Consider the following 20,861-nt stretch of genomic DNA (forward strand, 5'->3'; position numbering starts at 1 on the left):
TCGCTCACATATCTGATTTTAAGTGAACATTTATATTGAATATTAAAAGTTATAAATTAATATTGAAGTTTATTCTTATTAGTTAAATTTTATTTTTGACATAAATTTTTTTATTTAAAAATGATTTTGAAATTTTTACATGAACAATTATAACAGATACTCACGACCTAACAAACGGGCAGTGGATTTTTCAAGAACAGGTAAAATTAAACAAATAATTCTTACCTTAATTGTTTTTTCGCAACCACTTTAAATGTTGTGGATGCCAATCCTTCAGGATTAGCATCTAATATAAAATGAAGGGCTTGTGCGCGTGTCTCTCGTATAATTCAAAAACAACTTGTGTGCCACGGTCCTCCAATTTTTTGGGCTGTAGGTGCAAAGGAGAATTTTCGCCCCCCCCCCCTTTCTCGTATCAAGCATTTCAAATAATCCTTTCGGAAAATTTGAAAAATAAATTTTTCTCATTCGCTTAATATTAGGCATTGTTATAAATTAATCTATCTACAATTTTGCTTTTTTCTTTCAAATGTTTAAACCACACCTGCCAATTCTTCTGGATTTTAAGGAAGAATTTATTTCTATACTTTATATCGTAACAAAGTTTATACATTCACGCTTTACACTTGCTTGTATATATATTGATACAATATTAGATAGCACTCTTTTTTGTGGATATAATCGTGTGAGCTGATGAAAAGGTTATATCTATTATTTTCCGGAATTTTTTTAAAACTTTTGTCCTTTTTTTCGGATTGCTTCTTTTCTCGGTTTCTTGTCATTTTTATTTTTATTATTATTATTATTCCCCCCCCCTTCTTTCATTGTTCTGTAATTTTTCCCTTGTTTTCTCTACATTTTGAACTTATCTAATGAGTTCTGCTTACTTGCAGCTTATGAAACTTATTGTAACGAAACTTACTGTTTTTCTTAAGTTTCTTTGTGTTTTTTTGTATTTATTTATTATGCTATATATATATGGNTAATATATATATATGTTTAATCTTCGCATTTATAGATTTTATTTAAAATGATCATGACTACTGCTGCATTTAAATAAATTAAACATACAGACAAATGTACAACAATCTCCACTATTGCGTCGATAACTGCAAACTTATCACCGACTTATGCTTAATATAAATTCCGTTTAATTTTATAGGTGCTGCGATCGCCGCATCTTATTTCTAATTCATAATTCTTTCATTTTTCCTTTTATTTTTCTTTCATTTTTCTTCATTTTTCTTTCATTTTTCTCTGCACAAATCATGATGAATATACGACATGATTCAGTAAATCACTATGAAAAGGTGTAAGGCCCTTCCAGTAACGGTATACTAAAGGCCCTTTCAGTAATGGTGTACTAAAAGCTTTGAGAAATCTGAAATAACAGCTGACAATCTCAAGTATATAGATATTTCCCTAGGGGAATATATATAGGGAGAAAATATATAAGGGGAAAAAATTTTAAAAAGCGTAGAAATAGGCAGGTTTACAGCTTTGTTGTTAACAAAGCCAAAGTTATTGTGCTAGCTGTGTTATTGTGCTAGTATTTTGTTATTCTGCTAAGATGCAGCTTTGTTATTAATAAAACGAAGTGAGCTTCAGACATCAGTAAGGTCATCTCATAAAGTTTGTTGCTCATTTTTTAAATTTATTTTTGAATTCTTAATTGACGCGACAGTTAAGAACTTTAAAATTTATGATAACATCATAAAACAGTTGTCATCATTTTTAAACTTTTTCCAGACTGTGACCGCTCTGTAGTGATATGCATTTTACTCAAAAGCACTACGTGAACAAGTATATTTTACTAAAAATTATACAAAATGATATTATGTTAAAATAGTTTTATTTCATATCTGTATAAAAAAATTTTGCAAAAACAATCTGATATACCAGACAGTTTCACCATTGAACGTTGACATTAAAATTCGCTTTAAAGATAACAGTATTTTTTTTAATGAAAATTTACAATACCCTCTGCTGTTTTAGGACACTTAACATTTTAGTTTCATAAAGAAAACAGATGAAATTCTGCAATTACATCTAAATACGTATCTTTTTAATTGTTAAATTGTTTTTTAGTAGTTACGAGTTGGCAACAAATTTTTAAAGAGTCATTTAAAGAGTAATTTAAAAATCTTGCCGTAGAGTAAAAGTGTTTTTTTTTTCCGAATAATTGACAAGAGTTGTTTGTAACTTCTTTATTTGAATGCATGAAAATAAATTAGATAGATTTTACTTACCTGTGGAGCAATGTCGGCTAGTTTAAAAAGTGTTACATTTTCTTCTTTAAAAACATCTTTTGACCAGCTTGATTGTTGATTGCTGCTTGTCGAATGCTAAAATTGAAAATAAATAAATCCAATATTCAGTTTTCCTTAAAATACGAAAGCTAAAAAGCATTTGCGAATCAATTTGTTTAATCCTATTCTCTATGCATTAAATCACATTCTTTTTGTAAACTTTATGACCTGCAGTGATCCTAAAAACACGGTTCCCAGCATCACTGGCTGCAGTCAGTAAGCAGGTGCGTGGCCACTTTGATCAGTCTGCGTAGGAGCCAAGGGTGCGCGGTATCGGTCCCAGTTAAACTGTTCTACCGTGAAGTGCTCAACTTTGCGAGCAGCTCGTCGGGCTACCAAAGCAGGGGAGTCATCCCTTCTGCAGAGGATCAAAATTGCGATGGCATATCTTCGAATCATCCTCAGGGAAGTTTCCCAGACCGTCGCCAATAGTGCATTGTACAGCTCTTGTAGGCCGGGATAGCCTGGTCGGTAGAGTGCTGGACCCATGTCCGAGAGTTCGTGGGTTCGAATCCTGCCGGCCGAAGACTCCCNGATCCTCGTTAAACAGTTCTACCATAAAGTGCTCGACTTTGCGAGCGGGTCGTCGAGCTACCAAAGCAGGAGAGCCATCCCCTCTGCAGAGGATCAAAATTGCGATGGCATGTCTTCGAATCATCCTCGGGGATGTTTTCCAGACCGTCGCCAATAGTACATTGTACAGCTCTTGTGGGCAGGGATAGCCTGGTCGGTATTCCGCTGGACCCATGTTCGAGAGTTCGTGGGTTCGAATCCTGCCGGCCGAAGACTCCCCGTCTAGTAAATGGTGGCTGATGCACGTTAAATCTGTCGAGTCGAAAAGTCCTCCATGTTCCCATAAAAAATCAATACCTCTGGGAGTACTGGATTGGAGATCGATCCTTCTCTGATTCAGGTCAAAATTACGATCTGTGGATGAATGAATGGATGTATGAATGGGTCCACCCTATAAACAGGCTGTGACGTGTGTGTGGCTGAAGACGAATTCTTGGCCATACTGAAGAACAAGAAACGCACCCTCTGCCTTAAATTTGCTCGGGTTTCACCAAGCAGACTTGCTAGTGTGGCAAGTAGCATTAGAAACAACACCAACAGCTCTTGTGCGACGCAAATAAAGTTCCTACCTATTAAAACTTGATACGACATATCACAAGAATTTCTTTTACAAATGTAATTTTTACAATTATCGAACTTAATATAAATATTTTTTTAAATCATTGTCTCAAATCATATCGTTAAAATCTACACGCTGGGGGTCGTAAGCTTAAATTATTATTTAAGAGTGTGAAAAAAATAATAAAAATAAAATAAAAGCTGAGGAATCAGTAGCAATATCAATCACAGCAAATGAGGCATTAACGTCATTAGAACTAGAACACAGGAACCGGGATAGCCAGCTTAGTAGGGCGTTCGTCCAAGGTCAAGTGGTCGGGAGTTCGACACTCGCTTGACGCTAAATCAGTCGGGGTTACGAAGTCCTTCAAGTTCCCATAACAAATCAATATCTCTTGGGGTACTGGGTCGGAGATTGATCGTGCTCTGGTTCAGGTCAAAATTACGATCTGCGGGTGAATGGATTTTGTAAAAACGTGTCCTTTCTGTAAACAGACTGCGTAGCCAAATTATTCAACAAAAAATAAGCACCTTTTAAGCACTTTTCAAGCACTCGAAAATATTTTTAGGTACTTTAAAAGATATCATAATTACGCAGGGTTGGAAAGTTTTTGACAATTGACGGTTTTTATCTTGTTTTAACCATCATGTCAACAAAAAAAAACTTTTGGCATTGTTTTTGACAATTGTCAAAAATCATGAAATTTTGAATCATGTAAAACGAATGGCGTTTTCATTCGCTACAAACTGACAATACGCCGAAATAGATTGTGGTTGAATTAATTGTGAAAACGTTGAATAGAACAATGTGAACTTGTGTCTTTTTGCATAATTCGAAGCGAAAATCAACATGATAAAGGAAAAACTCTCATTTTGAAAAAGCGAAAATTAAGCACTTTTTAAAAACACCCAATGAAAAAGCACCTTTAAGGGCGTTTAAAGAACGAAAATCAAAAATAAGCACCTTCAAGCACTTTTTAAAAAGCTGCGCACCGTGGTGAAATGAGCTGTGACGTAAGCGTGTGACCGAATTCGAATTCTTAGTCATAAATGGAGCCACTGGAAAACAAGAAGCAGAACACCCCTCTGCCGTAAAATAAGCTCGTCAGCATTGTTTAATGGCATAAGACACAACATCAACAACACAAACAAAGTTATTTACCTTAGTAGCATTGCAGAAAAGATAGTCAAACTCGAAAAGTTCATCGATGTCGGCCTCTGTTGTGTTCGTGACATTCACTTCTAAAATGTCCAATACAGACAAGAGTATCTGCCTGTGTTCAGCAGCTTTTTCAAAAGCAGTCGTTAAATTACCGTTTTCATCGTCACAGATTCCATCGATTAAGGGTTCTGCAACATCAACCTGAAAATATTTCATTAAATAAGTGATTTTTACTTACATTTTTAACTCGTCAATTGCATCTGTCAATAAATTTGTAATCATTTATCAGAGCTTGAATGCATTTTACTATGTTTCTCGTAATTCGCATTCGTGTCCATTTCTTTGTCTGTTTGTACATTTGATTATCATTAAATTTCAACAAACAGGAATTTATTTGATTTCTATAAAGAAAACCACATTAAGATAAATTTTTGAAGTGTTCTTAATCGTGTAAAATTACGCTTAATCTTCGAACAAATCATTTAACTTTCAAAAAGAATTTCAAACTATGTCAGGGGCGGTGGAAAAAATTGTCCCACTTATTTTTAAACCTCTAATGTTCACATAATTTTGAAGAAAATGTCCAAAAAAGTGCCTATTTTTTCATTCAAAAAAATTTTTAAAGCTAATTGTATGCACAACATATGTATTCATTTTCAATTTTTAACTTGAAATAAAATATACATGTTTGATGAGTGATGTTATCTAGTTTGAAATAAGCCATATCTAAACACATTACAAAGAGTCTGGTACTGCTATCTGATTTATTGATTGAGAAATAAGCATGATTCCGAGCATCAGAAACTAAATATATATAAATATAACAGAAAAAGACTCAGAAAAAGCATTTCACTCTATTTTTAAAAGAAATAAATCAAAGAAATAAAAGAAATAAATCATTTTTGAATACCTAAAATATCAGTACACATCGCCATAGCGGCACAACTCAAAAAAATCAAGTTTTGAGAAAAGTTTTGGTTTAAAGTTTTCATTGCTAAGCAAAATACGTAAGAAATGCTTTCGTTTGTTTAAACGAAGATTACCTTCAAGTTGAATTATGAGTTGTGCTAGTATTGCTGCTGAAAGAATGTGTATTTTAATATTTACACCTGTTCTTAGTTCAAAACGCGTGTTTTTTATACGACATAGATGTTTTTTCAGGCAATCGTGGCCAGTTATCAGACGAAAAAATGGCAACAGATTTCATCCTAGGCCACTGAGGGACATTGAGAATCTGTTTAAGCCATGCTTTATTGAAATGACGATTTTTGAGTTCCTCGTGAGACAGCCCATAAGCGATATGTGCTCAGTACTACAATTGCTCGTTGTAAAAAAAAATAATAAATAAATAAATAAAAAATAAAAAAAGAATTTCATAAAACTAGGAGGCTCCGCCCCCTGCTCGCTAACGCTCGCCAACCCCCGAGAATTGCTACGCAATCCTATGTGGTTCACGCCGTGAACCATGGCTCTCTGCGCTCGCTCGCCAATGAACACAATGTTCTAGCACAAAGACATAATATATTATCATCAAAGACATAGTATTTTATCATCAAAGACATAGTATTGTACTTATGTAGAAGAATTCTACCAATGTTCTTATTGGCTTTTAAAAAAGTATATTAGCTATTTAGATTGTACATGGTGAAAAAATCAAAACATTAGCTAAATAAGAAACATATTAGCAAAATAAATTATCAAATATTGCTTCACTAATATTCTGCATTTTAAAGCGTGAAAATTCAATGCATAAATAAACGCGAAATATAAAAAAATTCAATGCATTCAATACAAACACTTAAACGTTTTTTAGACGTTTAGGTAGCTCCCAGTAGAAAAATATCAATTCAACAGCGGCCTTTTAAAGCATTCTCACTTCAATTAATTAATTAATTCCTAATTGAGTTTAAATTAAATATTGTCATGTTTTTAGTGCATGAATCTGAATTGAACAACCTGATAATGCTCACTCTGGTTATTGTTATCTGGTTGCTCACTACGTGCTCTTGCGCGCCGAATCCAATCAATTAAAAATGAAAACTGTTGCCAGCGCGAGAAAAGAAATATCATCGGTTTTATTGATACATACATACATACGTACGTATTAGCGTTTTATATAATATAGATTGTAGCTATTGTAGTCAAGTCAGCACAAGCTCTGGTGAAATTTTCCCTATCCCTTCTTCAGATTTTAATCTAAAGCAGTCGAATTATATATTTTGAAAAATTTTCTTGCATGCAATTTGTTAAAAGATGAAAAACAATTTAGAAGCATGAAACATTTAAAACATGGGAAAATGGACGTACTTACTACTACTTGAGCTTTGTAATCATCTCCTCTGAATTGTATGTCAACACGGAAAAGCGAGTCCACTCCCAGAGCATTCAGTTTTGCCATTTTCCATTCAACATCCAAACGACAATCTTTCCATTCGGGTTCAAGCAAAGGCCAATCCCCTACACCTTTGCTCGAAAGTACTTCCTTTAAGGCTAGCAAGGAAGTTTCTTCAATATGGTCTAAAGAAAAAAAATGTGTTACTAATAACTTAATAATGAGCCATGATGGCTCAGCGGTTAAGATCCTGAACTGTCATTAAAAAAAAACTGGGGTTCGATCCCCAGCGAAGTCTGTAAGCCTAAAAATCTTAAAATTGATGGTAGGGTACCAGCTTGCCTGAGAAGCGAAAGTGGTCAATGTGTAATGCAATACACATTCATGCCATTAGTCGCGAAATTACGTCGCCATGGCCTCCTGACCCACAACGGGCTGTTGCGGGAATGCTTAGTTTTGAATCTTATAATAATAGTTTTAACATGAACATCAATTACAAAAAATTATTAATAATTAATTTCTATTTTAAAGAATTAATTTCCAAATATTCTTCTATTTTAACCGGAAAATTTTCCTCCCTCCGTTTTCGAATCATCAAAAATAACGGTTTCATGATTACAATGATTATTAGAATGGTTTTTTTTTGCCAATACCCACCGGGAAAATGACCTAGGTCATACAGGCACCTGAAGGACAGATTTGTTGGCCACTCTTTCAGGGGCACCATATTAGCCGGACCAACGTTGCTCCCACAGTAAGAACAGATAGTACAGAGAAGGAAAGAACATTCATGCCTTGCCCGAGACTCGAACCCAGAACCTTTCTGGTGCAAGGGCAGTTCCCTAACCCCTACACAGGCCGGTCGGCTGATTATGCGAATTGGAACACTTTTTTATATAGAATTGTAAGCTATCTTAAGTCACGGATGTTATCTTTTAAATTAAATAAAATTTCAAATGAACGAAGGAATCGCCTGCCGATAAATCCTATCCTATTGGAAGCAGATCCTCAAGGTCGTAGTGTGCAGTGCAAACTCGTAGTGGTCATAGTGGTTATCGGAATTTTAATGTCGACACTTCTGATTTCTGCGTCCTAAAACATTTGTGTTCCCAATTTGGAGAGGAAAAAGTCCAAAATTGTGAATTTGTGTAAAGAACATACATACACGCATACATGGTATGTTATATCTAAATGAAGAGAGAGTAAATTTTTTGCTACATATGAATGAAGCAAAACAACATGAATAAAGAACAAATAAATTAAATGAATGAAAATACATGAATAAAGAACAAATAGATTTAATCAATGAAAATACAAGTTTCTACATAAGTGATAAATTCTTAATTTTCAAACTTTAAAAAAACTTACTTAAATCCATACATGAGTTGTAGACTGTTCTAGCATTTCTTAAAGATACGCTGTCATTTACTCTATCGTTCTCTTCCAGTATACCTGAAAATTAGAATAAATTATTATATTTATTTAACATTTTAAGAATATTAATGTTACTCTTAAAATTGTATATCAATGCATGATCAAATTTAAGTAAAATTAAAATTTTATCTCAGTTTAGAAATAATTATATGACAGGAAAGCACATATTTTTTATGTAATAACAAGAACACTAAGAAGATCAAAATGTTATACATATTAGGTTTAAAATATACTTTTAAAATCAATTAAAAAATTGGAATGAAACTTTTTTGTCTCCACAATATTAAAATAATGAATCAGAAATGAAGTGAAAAAAATGTTTTCTTAAGCCTCATATGACGTCACCCTTTCATTTCCCTCTATTTTGTTCTGTTTATATAAGTGGCTTCCCTTTTAGAACTCTAGATCATAGCTGTGACTTTTTCTTCTCCTCGTGTTTAGCACTAATATCACTTTTTTTTTTAAATTATCTTAACCTTTCAAAAGAATATGAGAAAAATATTTTTTGTCAACTGTTTTGAATTGTCCATGGGAAGCTATTTCGCCAATTATGATTAATGCGTCCACCTACTAACAACTTCATATGATACAAAAAATACGAATGTAGAGTTATGTTTACATAAATGTAACTTACAGTATAGGTTTGCGTGTGGTCAAGAAGAGAAACCAGAACTGGAAAACTATTTTCTCCAATGCGTATAAAAATTAGTCATTTGATCATTTCTCAGCGAGTTTATTTGTAGTTCATAAACTCAGAACTTATAAATTTGGTTATTTATGAGCACAGAAGCTCTAGTTTACGGCCAATTCTTAACAGTAAATAAAATTTTGAAAATCCCACCCACCTTCCCATATAAAATTGGACTTTGATTTTAGGTAATAAGGTAAATGAAATTCTTTTCATTATTCAATCTTAACCTGAAATTTATTTTAAGATAACATTTCTTGAAAAAAACAGCCCTATAAAAGTTTAACACCGTCTACAATTTTTTTTTAATTTTCAGAAAAAACTTATAATTTTCTTTTAATCGTTGCGATTATTTTTAATATGTTCATTTTTTAATTATCCAAAAATTCTTATACAAACAAAGGACATGATGCTTTATTGTTTATTCTAAATTATGATCCGATTTAATAAGAACAATTTAAGCATAAAGCAATGAAAACAACCATTTTTAAAATAAGTTCAGGCTGAATAAAATAATAAATCTATTCATGGTAAAAAAAAAATATTCTCTAAATAACGTTCTCTATTCTACTACTTCTTTAATGCTCTTTACCGTTTGCACACGACACTCCTATATTTCTTACACTAAAATATTTCTTAACTCCTAAAAAAATCGAACATCTTTTACATTAAAAAAAAATAAATAAGTTCTTCACAAATTTTTAAATTTTTTATGCGTAAAATTTTTTTTTCTAATATTGTAAATCTTTCTATTGATATGATAGCAAAAGATGTATGCTTACTTTTTATTTTCAACTCGACTTCTTCATTTGCAATATCTATACTTCCAAAAGAATCCCACCCATCTGGTATTGAATAAGAACGCAGAAAATTTCCACAGCTATAATTATAAAAATCATCACATGGATCGACGTTGTCATCTCGCCATTTCAACAATTTTGCAGCTGAAAAATGGTAACACATTTACACGCTATAATTATTATTGCATAAGTAGAGTTGCGAGAGTTATTCATAGTGGGAACAAAATAAATATCAAAATTGTGTCACATAATTAAGTCATTTGTATCTAGAGTCTTTTTAAAATGAAAATTACCTTTTTAAAAAAAAGTGGTAGCAGAAGTGGTTCATTGCTAGGATTAATTTTGCAGAAACAAGGTTTCCGTAATATGTTAATAATATAGATGTGAAATAAGCCACATTACTGTTTTAGGTGGTAAACAGCCTCAAGAGCCTAAATAAGCTTCGATGATGATGCACGTTACTTTTTTTGAAGTTAAAGGGAAAGCTAACGGAAGGAAATATTGTTGTTGTTGTTGTTTCTAATGCCACTTGCCACACTAGCAAGCCTGCTTGGTGAAACCGAGCAAATTTAAGGCAGAGGGTGCGTTTCTTTTTTTCCAGTGGCACCATCTATGGCAAAGAATTTGTCTTCAGCCACACACACACGTCACACCCGCTTATAGGGCGGACCCATTCATACATCCATTCATTCATCCACAGATCGTAATTTTTGACCTGGATCAGAGAACGATCGATCTCCAATCCAGTACCCCCAGTGGTATTGATTAGTTATGGGAACATGGAGGACTTTGCGACTCGACAGATTTAACGAAGAAATATTCACTTGATATAAACCGATATGTACATTCAATCTTTTCAGATAAAAGATATAAATGGCATTTTGTGCCTGGGCATAAATGGATTTAGTTACAACCAGTTATTTATTAAACTACTACCATGTATCTTCCGAGCAATTATTAAAGTAATAAGACAATTATTAAGTTTCTACTACATATCTGTAAGTCAATTATATGACTACTACCACATATCTGTCAATCAATTCTTAAAGAATGAAGGCAATTATTAAGTCACTACCACATATCTGCCAATCAATTATTTAAGTATTAAGACAATAAGTTACTACCACACATCTACCAGTCAATTATTAAGCTATTACCACATCATGCAATCAATTATAAGGTTGACTGACACATATTTGACAATCAATTATTATTTTATATTGCCATATTTGTCAACACTTTTAATCTTATAAAGAATTATTTTTTCAAGCGGTAATAAATTGAAAATTGATTTACAATTTCTAGAGGAATTACGTTTTTATTTTGCCATAGCTTAAACATAACATGGTATGATAATCATTTATTTAAATGTTTATTTTATTTATTTATATGCAGTGGTGGTTAAAATTTTTTCAAATTATATTTATAAATCCAAACATTAAATAGAAAATCATAAATTTTGTTATCTCTTAAAATAAAATCTTACATAAAATCCATAAAAGTGGGCAGTTATTCGGCAAATCAAAGATAAAGCATGTGATTATTTCGGGATTGTATTTCGTGAGAAAATATTTGTATTTCTTATGAAAAACCACAATTTCAAATAGTTCAAAATCACGTTTTTTGGTGAAATATATTGTGAATAAATAGCAATAAGGAATTCATGTAAAATGTACTGTTTTAAAGCATAAATTTCAAAAACATTTAAAGCACATATCTGGTGAAAGACTAAGGAAGTTTTTGTTACAATAAGGTCACTATTGAAAAAAATGGACTATCACTATATCTCTCCGAGCTTTACAATTTATACGTTTTAGTAAATTAAATAAAATAAAAAAATTCTGGTCTTCTTCAAAATGCACTATGTTAGTAATTTCACTACCAGCTGGGAAAATTCCTTCACAAAAGCGCAAAATGCATAAAAACTAGCTACTATGATTAAAAGGAAATATGATTATCGCATGTATGATTAATTATTTTTTAATTAAGCATTCAGTTTTTTAAATGAGTAGATTTTAAACTCATTTGATCTAAACCCTATTGATATAAACCCTATTATCCTATTGATCTAAATCCTATAACCCTACTTTAATATTAATATCATAGTTTTAAAATTATTTTTAGACGTATTGTACTTAAATAGGTAAATTCAACTACATTAGAAATAATACTGCAATGCTTTCGAAGAATACTTAAAATGATGTTTAGTAGTGATTTTAAAAATGCATGACATGATATCGAAATTCATAATACACATGCGTTTACATGCATAATACACATGCAAATTTTATGTACAATAACTTCTGTATCTCTTACATGCTACATTTGTTTCAGTAATACATTACCTGCTAGAACACATGATTCCGAAATACAACTAGGATATCTTTTTCCAAAATAATTTTGCCCTAAAAATAAATAATATAAGTATATTTATACATATATTAAAGCATTTAATAATTAAATGTGAAAGAAAATTCAAATTAAATTGTAGAAGCTTCTTTTTGCTCTAGATAAATGAGTAATTTAACCATTCGCACTCCGAGTATTTTCAAATGCTGTTTCATTTAATTATCAGCACTACAGCATTTAAAATACTCAATATTCTATTGTTATACAATTTTAAAATTCTTAAAAAAATGTAGTTACTAATTATTAAGGTATAAAATCTCTTAATTTTAAAGTGATGACTGCTGATGGTGCCTCCGCGGGGACATCCGAGTGCAAAGGGTTAAATAAATTTTGTCTGCAAAAGCACCGTAATAAAACAGTGTTTCCTCGTTCAAACTATGCGTTCATTGGTGTGCATAAAGTTTTCATAACCCAACATTCTACTTTTTCAATAAACAGAACTTTGACCCGAGGTGACTCAGGTAATAGAGTGTTCGCCTCCCAATGAGTTGACCCAGGTTCGAATACCAGCGATCGCTGGTTGGTACGAATTCTGCTCCCAAGTAGAAGTTGAAATTGAAGCTAAAACATGTTTAGCCACTGCATGAAAATATTGATACGAGTTCCTGAATTTTTCCAGGTGATCCGTGGTTTGTCAGGAGATATATTGTCATGGGGACAGTCATCCCCCCCCCCCAATGAGGAGACTCGGGTTCAAACTCCCGCGTTGGCTAGTCGATATTATTTCTGCACCCACTGCTCGCCACAGTTCAGACGACGTAAAATATCCTCAGTGGTAGAAGGATCATGGGTTAGAATCCCTTTGCCGCTGGCTAACCGTAAATGGCTTTCGTGGTTTTCCTCTCCATGCAACACAAATGCAGGTTAGTTAAATCAAAATGTGCAAACTAGACGAAGGCTAGTTTGCCCTAGTGCTTGACCCAGGGGTTCTCTTATCATCTATATTGGGTTCAAAATTACAAGACTACAAGATTGAACATTGATAGAGGTAAACTCATAATTGGCTTGGCTGTTCAATCTCGATTATAAAATAAAACAAAATGCACATCATTACAAATGTATAGCCTGGTAATCACGAGGTAAACTCTCGGTGATACTGCTTTCATTAAGGTCTGGTACTCATTGTGTGAGTGCTAGACAGTATATGTACACTGAATTCCTCTTTAAAAAATGGTATTAAATCCTAGTAAAAATCACCAAACTTTGCTGTTAGCTAAATTAAGTAATATATTTTTAAGTCATTGTTGAAAAAGGAAAGCCTGAACATTTGAATGGTTTATAATAATCGATCGTCGAAAAACAAGAACCTTAAATAATTGTGGTTCATAATATTATCAGTAAGTTGGATAGTTTTAATTTTATCATCCCGAAAATGGTTAAATGTGAGTAAAGGCAAGTAACCATGCAACATAACATACCAGAAAAGTGTAATCAACTTTCATTCAAAAGTATGAGAGGTCACTTACCATGCTTAAAAATATTTCTTAACATGTCATTACTAATTAGAATGTCAATTCAGAAGTTATGATTAAGGAAAGGAAACACTCAAGGATCAATTGGCGTGACAAGTGTCAATTAGAAGGAGTTAATCACCAAATGTAGGACAATTGTCGAATATAATCAACAATGCAAATGTTTTCGTTCTAAACATACCAACAGTTTTTAAAGTAGACGCTCAAAACTTTTAGGGGTGCTGAACAAGATCATTGGCGTTGAAATATGTAAAGAATTTCTAAGAAATTACAGGGTGTGACAAAAAAAAAAACTCGGACAAAGTTAGTGCATCTAAGAAGCTAGGAAAATGACAGTGTTAAATCGTTAGTTCGCTCTATGCATAATCGTTTTAAACAAAAGTTTGGACTCTCTAAAACAATTGCTTCTTAGAGAATGGAATTGAATAACTTGCGGCCTATTACTGAAAATTTAATAATCGCTTGCGTTGCTTTAATTATAAGATAGATAATGAAACAAATTATCAACTAGCAAATAAATTTTATTTGTAAGGTTTTTTTTTCATCAAAACTAAATAAACTATCAATGTTATAAATTTCGGTATTTTTCTAATATGCTATCGTTACTTTCCAATATGATGTAGTTACTTTACTTATTACGGTTTCTTATCGATAATTGATTTGGGGATATTAAGAAAAACATTAGTAGAGAAAATACAGAGGCAATGGCATTTATCTTTAAAAGAAAAACTGTGTAAGGTATACCAGATGGTGGCACGTACCCTTAAAAATCATCAGTGTAGGGTATACCGGGCAAATGTATACCGGTAATGGTACTTAACCTTAAAAAAAATCACTATAGTGGAAAAGCGATTATTAATAATAGCTGTATTTTTCTCTTTTGTAAGGGAAAAAAAACTCAACAAATAAAAAAATTTATGTTTATTACACAAGTAGATCGTATAGTGGGATAATACACAAATTTCTATAAGTAAAGAGCAAACAGAAATTTGAAACAATAAATAATACGCTTTAAGGCAAAAAATTAATTGAAAAATTATATAGTTTAATAGCGGTATTGACAGACAATATAACCAAGTAAATGAGTACTAAGGTTGAAAAGTTAAACTTAGCCTTTAAATTTATTTGACGCGTTTAATTAGTCATTAAAATGAACTAAACCTTGCCAACCAGTTTTATTTATTTTTTTAAGCCTAAACGAAAGATTTTTTTTGCTGCTGAAAGCTTTTCTTTCCTTATTATTGACACCCAAAAGTTGAAAGTTAACTTATCTAAATCCTAAATGTGAGTATTTATATACGTTAGGGGGACATCCATCCGCTGCTGGTGTCCAACCTCTTATCTTCTACTTAGATGTCCAACCTCTTATCTTCCACTTAGGTGTCCAACCTCTTATCTTCTACTTAGGTGTCCAACCTCTTATCTTCTACTTAGATGTCCAACCTCTTATCTTCTACTTATCGGTTATAGCGACCATGTGTTGGCAACTGCTATTTCGAGTTGTCCCCTCACAAGCATTAACACTCATGACTAATAAATACGAATTTTAATATCGCGATGTATTTTCAAAAAATATATCACGATATTTTAACGATTAAGCTCATTTATATTATTTTTAATTAATCAATATTGTTACCCAAATCAAATTTAACAACATTCTCAATAATGTTAATCAGCAGTGTTGAGAATACCGGGCAAAGGCAACATAACCTTAAAAAAATATCAGCGCAGGGTATACCGGGCATTCTATAGTTATCACTTTGCATGATATTCCCGATATTGTCATATTCGATGTACCTATATGTATTATCGGTAGTCGGTGACCCGTGTAAGTCAGATGGCGTTGCTCGACTGGGGATATTTCCGTATCGTGATCTGTCACGCCAACTACAATCGCCAAGGTGCCAAAGAGAATTTAAACTTGCAATTTAAAAAAAAAAACATGTAGATGTCTGGCCGGGAGTGGCTACGAGTTATACCTTTCGAGTTGGTCCCTTTCTGCGTTTTCATTTTTATTTTTTTTTTTTTTAAGTTTCTTACGGGCCATTGCCCAAAGGTTTCCATGACTTGGTGATTATTCAACCACAGATCACGATACGGAAATCTTCCCCGCTCGACTTGTTGGAGAACTTGACTTTATACCGACTTCATAAATTAAAGTAACCGACAAACAGATTTTTTTTTCCTTTTACAAAGTTAATGATATTTTCATTTAAAAGATAATAGTATTAAGTTTGAGAATTCAAAACTTGTGTTCAAAAAATATGTTAATTAATTATTGTTATTATTATTAATAATTGATATTAAAAAGTTTTGGCGATAGAATTTAATAAATTTAAAATTATGTTATAAATCGAGCATGCTATCAGCGAGCCTCACGCTATTTTTGTTTATCTTGTAGAGTTGCACTTTTGTAATCTGGCAACTTCTTTTTCTTGTATATCTGAGTTTACTTTTTCTAATCGTTCTTTTCTTTTTTTATTTCTAAGTTCATATTAAATACTAATTTAAAATAGCTGTCGCCTTTATTTTGCTAATATTTACAACAGAAATGTCGGTTGGACAGTAAATAAGCATATTTATTTTTAAAATTACCAATAACGGTTTAATTTCATGTTTCATGAATTTTCGATAACTTATGTTCGGCTGTATATTTGGTTCTAGCATTCTTTAATTTTGCACTTAACTTATGAATTTAGCGAGCTTTAAGAGTGTTCTATTGTTTCCATAGGCTTCGTTAGCTTCAATTTTTAAACATTTTGTGAGAATGATGTTTCTATGACCATTTAACAATCTTAAACAATTGTTGAACAATAGTTTTCATCAATGAAATTTCGTATCTTAATATTGCATCCGAGCTACACGATGTCAGGAAGAAGTGATCATTAACAAACCAAGCCATGAAAATTTGCCGACTTCCAAAGAAAAAAAAACAAGATTCAAATGGTGCCGCATTGTTAGCAAACATACATATTATAAAAACAGACTACCCTTTTTATATTTATAGAGATGTGATAATTTTTTTAACATTTTTAACAGTTCATGGCGTGTTATGGAGCCTTATACACCTCACCCTATTTAAAGTGCATCCTGTATTATTTAGAAGTTATTGCTAACTATTAATGGTTTTATTAAAAAGAGGAGACAATATAATTTTAAATAAGAGTTGTTTTAAATAACAAAGTATGTTATAAATAACGAAAAAAGGTTTTAAATAAAGGAAATTATGTTAAAATTTATATACGAATACCTCGCTTGCTGATAGTTCTGCAATCATTTCCTACGCACCCCTCATTTTTTCGCTTGAAACCTAAAGATAAGAAAAACAAACTGAAATAAATATGATGATTTTTGTGCAAATACATATTAAAAAAAAATATAAGTTATACAAATCTAGGTTTATTAAAATAAGAAAAACATGTGTGCCAACTTTTCACGCAAGATTTTAGCTAGTTGCATCACACTTCATGCATAAGTATTTAAATATTGGTTCAAAAAACTTAATTTAAAATTATTTTTAATTGCAAGGATCTAACCAACTTTAAAAAATACATACTGGTAAATCAACTTAATAGAATTACGCTTAATAGAAAAGTTTCTTCTAGTGGTAGCATAGTTTATGCTTTAATATATGATTCTTTGTTTAATAAGTTTGATATTAAGTTATTTTCCTCACCACTACATGGGAATGATTCAAAAGTTCAAATAAAAACCCACTTTGTTCCAGTTAATGCAAGAATGTTGGCAAGAATGTTGGCGAAATTAACTAATGTTCTGAAAGCTTTAGTATTTGATTGCCTACTACTCTTCAAAATATTTTGGAAAAGCCTAGTAGTTGGCAGCCCTGCGTATAACAGAACTTTGAAAGATGCTTTCGTAGATGCTAACCCGGAAGTTGCAGTGTTCCACAATTCTGATAGCGAGAAATAACAATTAAATTGAATCTAAACTTATTTACTTTAACAAGCAAATAAAAAATTCGCAGCAAAGTTTGCAGTTTATGATTACGCATAATTTAAATTGTTTAAATTAATTACGTATTGCGGAGATCAAAAATCATTCTGAATCAAATTTATTGCTCCGAATATAAAATAGTAAATTCTGAAATTTAGTGCCCTTTTAAAAGTTTATAAAATCTCCCGTTTAAATGGAAGAAGTTCGCATATATGAGTGGTAGTTAGTAGAGTGGAGGTTTCAAGTTCGGAGGTTCATAACTCTGGATTAATTTTGTAATGTTTAACTCTGACTTGTGCTACGTGTACTATAATTTGATAAGGGCTTTTAAGCCATACTTTGCAATGAGTACACAAGCCAACATATGCATATGTAGCAATAAATAACATGATGTGGATCTGTTAACTTCCCTTTATTTTATCGATGCAAATTTTCCCACTTATAGAGCAATACATTAATGATAAATGTAGGTATCTATTCAGCCTACTCGGGCTGGAATAAGACTAGAAAGCTTTTATTTGTTTGTTTGCTTGTTTTTTCTGTAATTCTGAGTTCTTAAAAATGATAACAGATATTTACTTAGCATTCTAACGTTAGATAGTAACTTAGAAAATATTTTTTGGTTCAATACTAATTTCCAGTTAGTAGACAAACTTATATTTAAGTTAATCTAATAAGCTGGAGTCTTCTGCTGCATTTTTTACAATTTACCTTTGCACTTTTTGATATTTTTTTTTATATAACCAGCTTAGAACTGCAAACCTATTTTTGACTATGAGTCTTCAATTCCGTAGCCCTGTAATTTTGAACTCAAACCAGAAGATAAGGCTGCTACTAGATCAAGCTTTACGACAATTTTGCCTTTGGAGAACTTTCTGATGGAACTAAGTCACATTTTTATTATGTAGAGAAAGAAGAACTTTATTTGGGCACCATGTTAAAAGCATATTGTCAATTATACTTAAGACTTTTATAGTTCTTTTAGAGATATTTCCAGAGATTAGCTGTTAATTATAGGAAGAGACAAAATACTGGCAGTAATAACAGTTTACTTCTTCTTTTTATTCAAAATAAATAAACTATCTGTAACTAACACTACTAATTAATAGTTATTATGGAGATTTCAGAAGTATGTTTGTTGAAATCAAGGAAAAACTTGACCTTCGAGGATTGTTTACTTTTTATGAACAAAAAGAAGTATTGAAACATTCTTACTATAACAGCAATTATTCACTGCAACATACAAATAACGATTTTTTGTCTTTTGTAAGGTGATGATAGCCTGTTAAATGATCTGTTCAATGCCTGTTAAATGCAATGAATGAATAGGAACCATGGAAAACTTCTCATGGTTCTCTTCCCTTTTATTTCCATGGGCTTTTCATGAAACTCTTCTCCTTTGCTTCCATAGGCTAACCATGGGAAGTTTGTGGCGTAACTACCACTACGATTATTAAAAATCAATTCACTAGTATATAAAACATGCTAACTTGATTCAATCTTGTGGCACCTTTTGATAGATAAAGGTTGGCATTGTCTGAAGGTTTTTCCCCACATTGGTGACTTGCAGACGCGATATGATCACGCCTACTTCTATGGATGGTCCACATTGAATAGTTGACTTGCTAATTGTGACTGCGTCATCGTCCTCCTCACGCTATTGCTTCTCAGTCTCGTATACACACAACTGGTTTCTGCACACACTCGACTGCTAATAGCAACACAGGAGTGACCACACACCCAACCATGAACTTAATACAGCTCTCATGAATAAAGCTCAAAACCCGATGACCTTAATCCAGCTCTCCCGGTCTTTCACAAATACAGCAACTAGTGGTATCCGTTCATCGAATTCTATCCCTGATAAAATTCTGAAGGTGGAGTATTGTGGCGTAACTACCACTACAATTATTAAACATCAATTCACTAGTATATAAGACATGCTAACATGATTCAATCTTGAGGTACTTTTTGATAGATAAAGGTTGGCATTGTCTAAAGGTTTTTCCCCACAAGTTTTCGATGGCTCCCCCTTCATGTAATGCAAATACGGATTAGTTTCATCAACAAAGCCGAATACACAGCACAACTGTAATTAAATATTCTAATTCCTCAGTGTCTTCTCCTATCCCAACACCTTAATTAGTTTCAAATTCTATATTAACCAAATTTTTATCGTCTAGCTGTTTCCCGCAACCCCAAGGAAGCACTTTAATTTCAGTTTTAACTGTTTTTAAGAGTTGTTAACGTTATTGTCGAAGTTCCTTTATTTATTAAATTTTAAAATCTTTCGGGCAGTCATTAAATTACATAAACCATCGTAAGTATGAGTTCAGGGCCATTTCAGCAAAGTAGGAAAAGCAGCGGAAATATCAAAATCATGTCGTGAGATGGAAAACTCATCTCAATGGTCCATTACATGCTGCACTACTTCCTCACGCACCTCTCGAGCCATAACTTGAGTATCGTATAATTTATATGGTATTTCTCGAAAAAGGCAAGCTCCGTCACCAATAATTCGTATGACAATATGCGGCACCCTAACAACGTTTATGTTAAAAATTTCTTCAGTTATTTCAGAAAGAATCAAAAATTAATCCATATAATTATGCTTCGTAACTAAGTTTTTATTTTTATAAAAAATACAAAATTATTCTTAACGAAATACTAACTATTCAATACTACTTAAACTATCACTAAAGTCTACCTAACAAAATGACTCTAAATAATTACTTAATGTATAATTAATTTTTCAACACTTTAACGCTTAAATTGTTACTTAAGACAACCTAACAAAATGAATAATAACTATAATGTTACCAATAGTTAGAGAAATACCTGAGTTTAAGGCGAATATACGAGAAATATTGTTTATAGATTATCTTTAACTACTTATATGCATAACGTCTATAAAATTAGTTGTTTTCTGTTATCTTGAATTCGCAAATAATTACTATTTTTATGCGTGCATTAGAAAATAATTTATTTTAACCCTCGTTTCTACCGATATTCATGATTAATTTTAATTGTTTTTAAGGGTGTATTACCAGTTAAGTAACATATTTATTAACATCGTTTAGTTATACTCACCAGCATTTGAAAATATGTCTACATCTTCTTCATCGTCATGTTTTACTGAAAAAAAAACGTTTCGTTACTAAAAACCCACA

At 32.1% G+C, this 20,861-nt stretch overlaps 1 protein-coding gene across 1 annotated transcript in view; it reads right to left on the reverse strand.

Annotated features, from left to right (window-relative positions):
• LOC107456724 (membrane metallo-endopeptidase-like 1) overlaps positions 1 to 20,861 on the reverse strand; it is a 60,580-nt gene that overhangs the window by 18,080 nt on the left and 21,639 nt on the right. Inside the window, exons 3-10 of the mRNA XM_043047638.2 lie at positions 20,782 to 20,826; positions 16,988 to 17,047; positions 12,202 to 12,261; positions 9,839 to 10,000; positions 8,303 to 8,386; positions 6,914 to 7,119; positions 4,603 to 4,803; positions 2,250 to 2,345 (exon numbers count right to left, since the gene is read on the reverse strand). Of these exons, the coding sequence (XP_042903572.1) occupies positions 2,250 to 2,345; positions 4,603 to 4,803; positions 6,914 to 7,119; positions 8,303 to 8,386; positions 9,839 to 10,000; positions 12,202 to 12,261; positions 16,988 to 17,047; positions 20,782 to 20,826 (914 nt within the window). The remainder of the gene's footprint in view (positions 1 to 2,249; positions 2,346 to 4,602; positions 4,804 to 6,913; positions 7,120 to 8,302; positions 8,387 to 9,838; positions 10,001 to 12,201; positions 12,262 to 16,987; positions 17,048 to 20,781; positions 20,827 to 20,861) is intronic.

The sequence above is a fragment of the Parasteatoda tepidariorum genome, chromosome 4, assembly GCF_043381705.1.
Source record: "Parasteatoda tepidariorum isolate YZ-2023 chromosome 4, CAS_Ptep_4.0, whole genome shotgun sequence".
Lineage (NCBI taxonomy): Eukaryota > Metazoa > Arthropoda > Arachnida > Araneae > Theridiidae > Parasteatoda > Parasteatoda tepidariorum.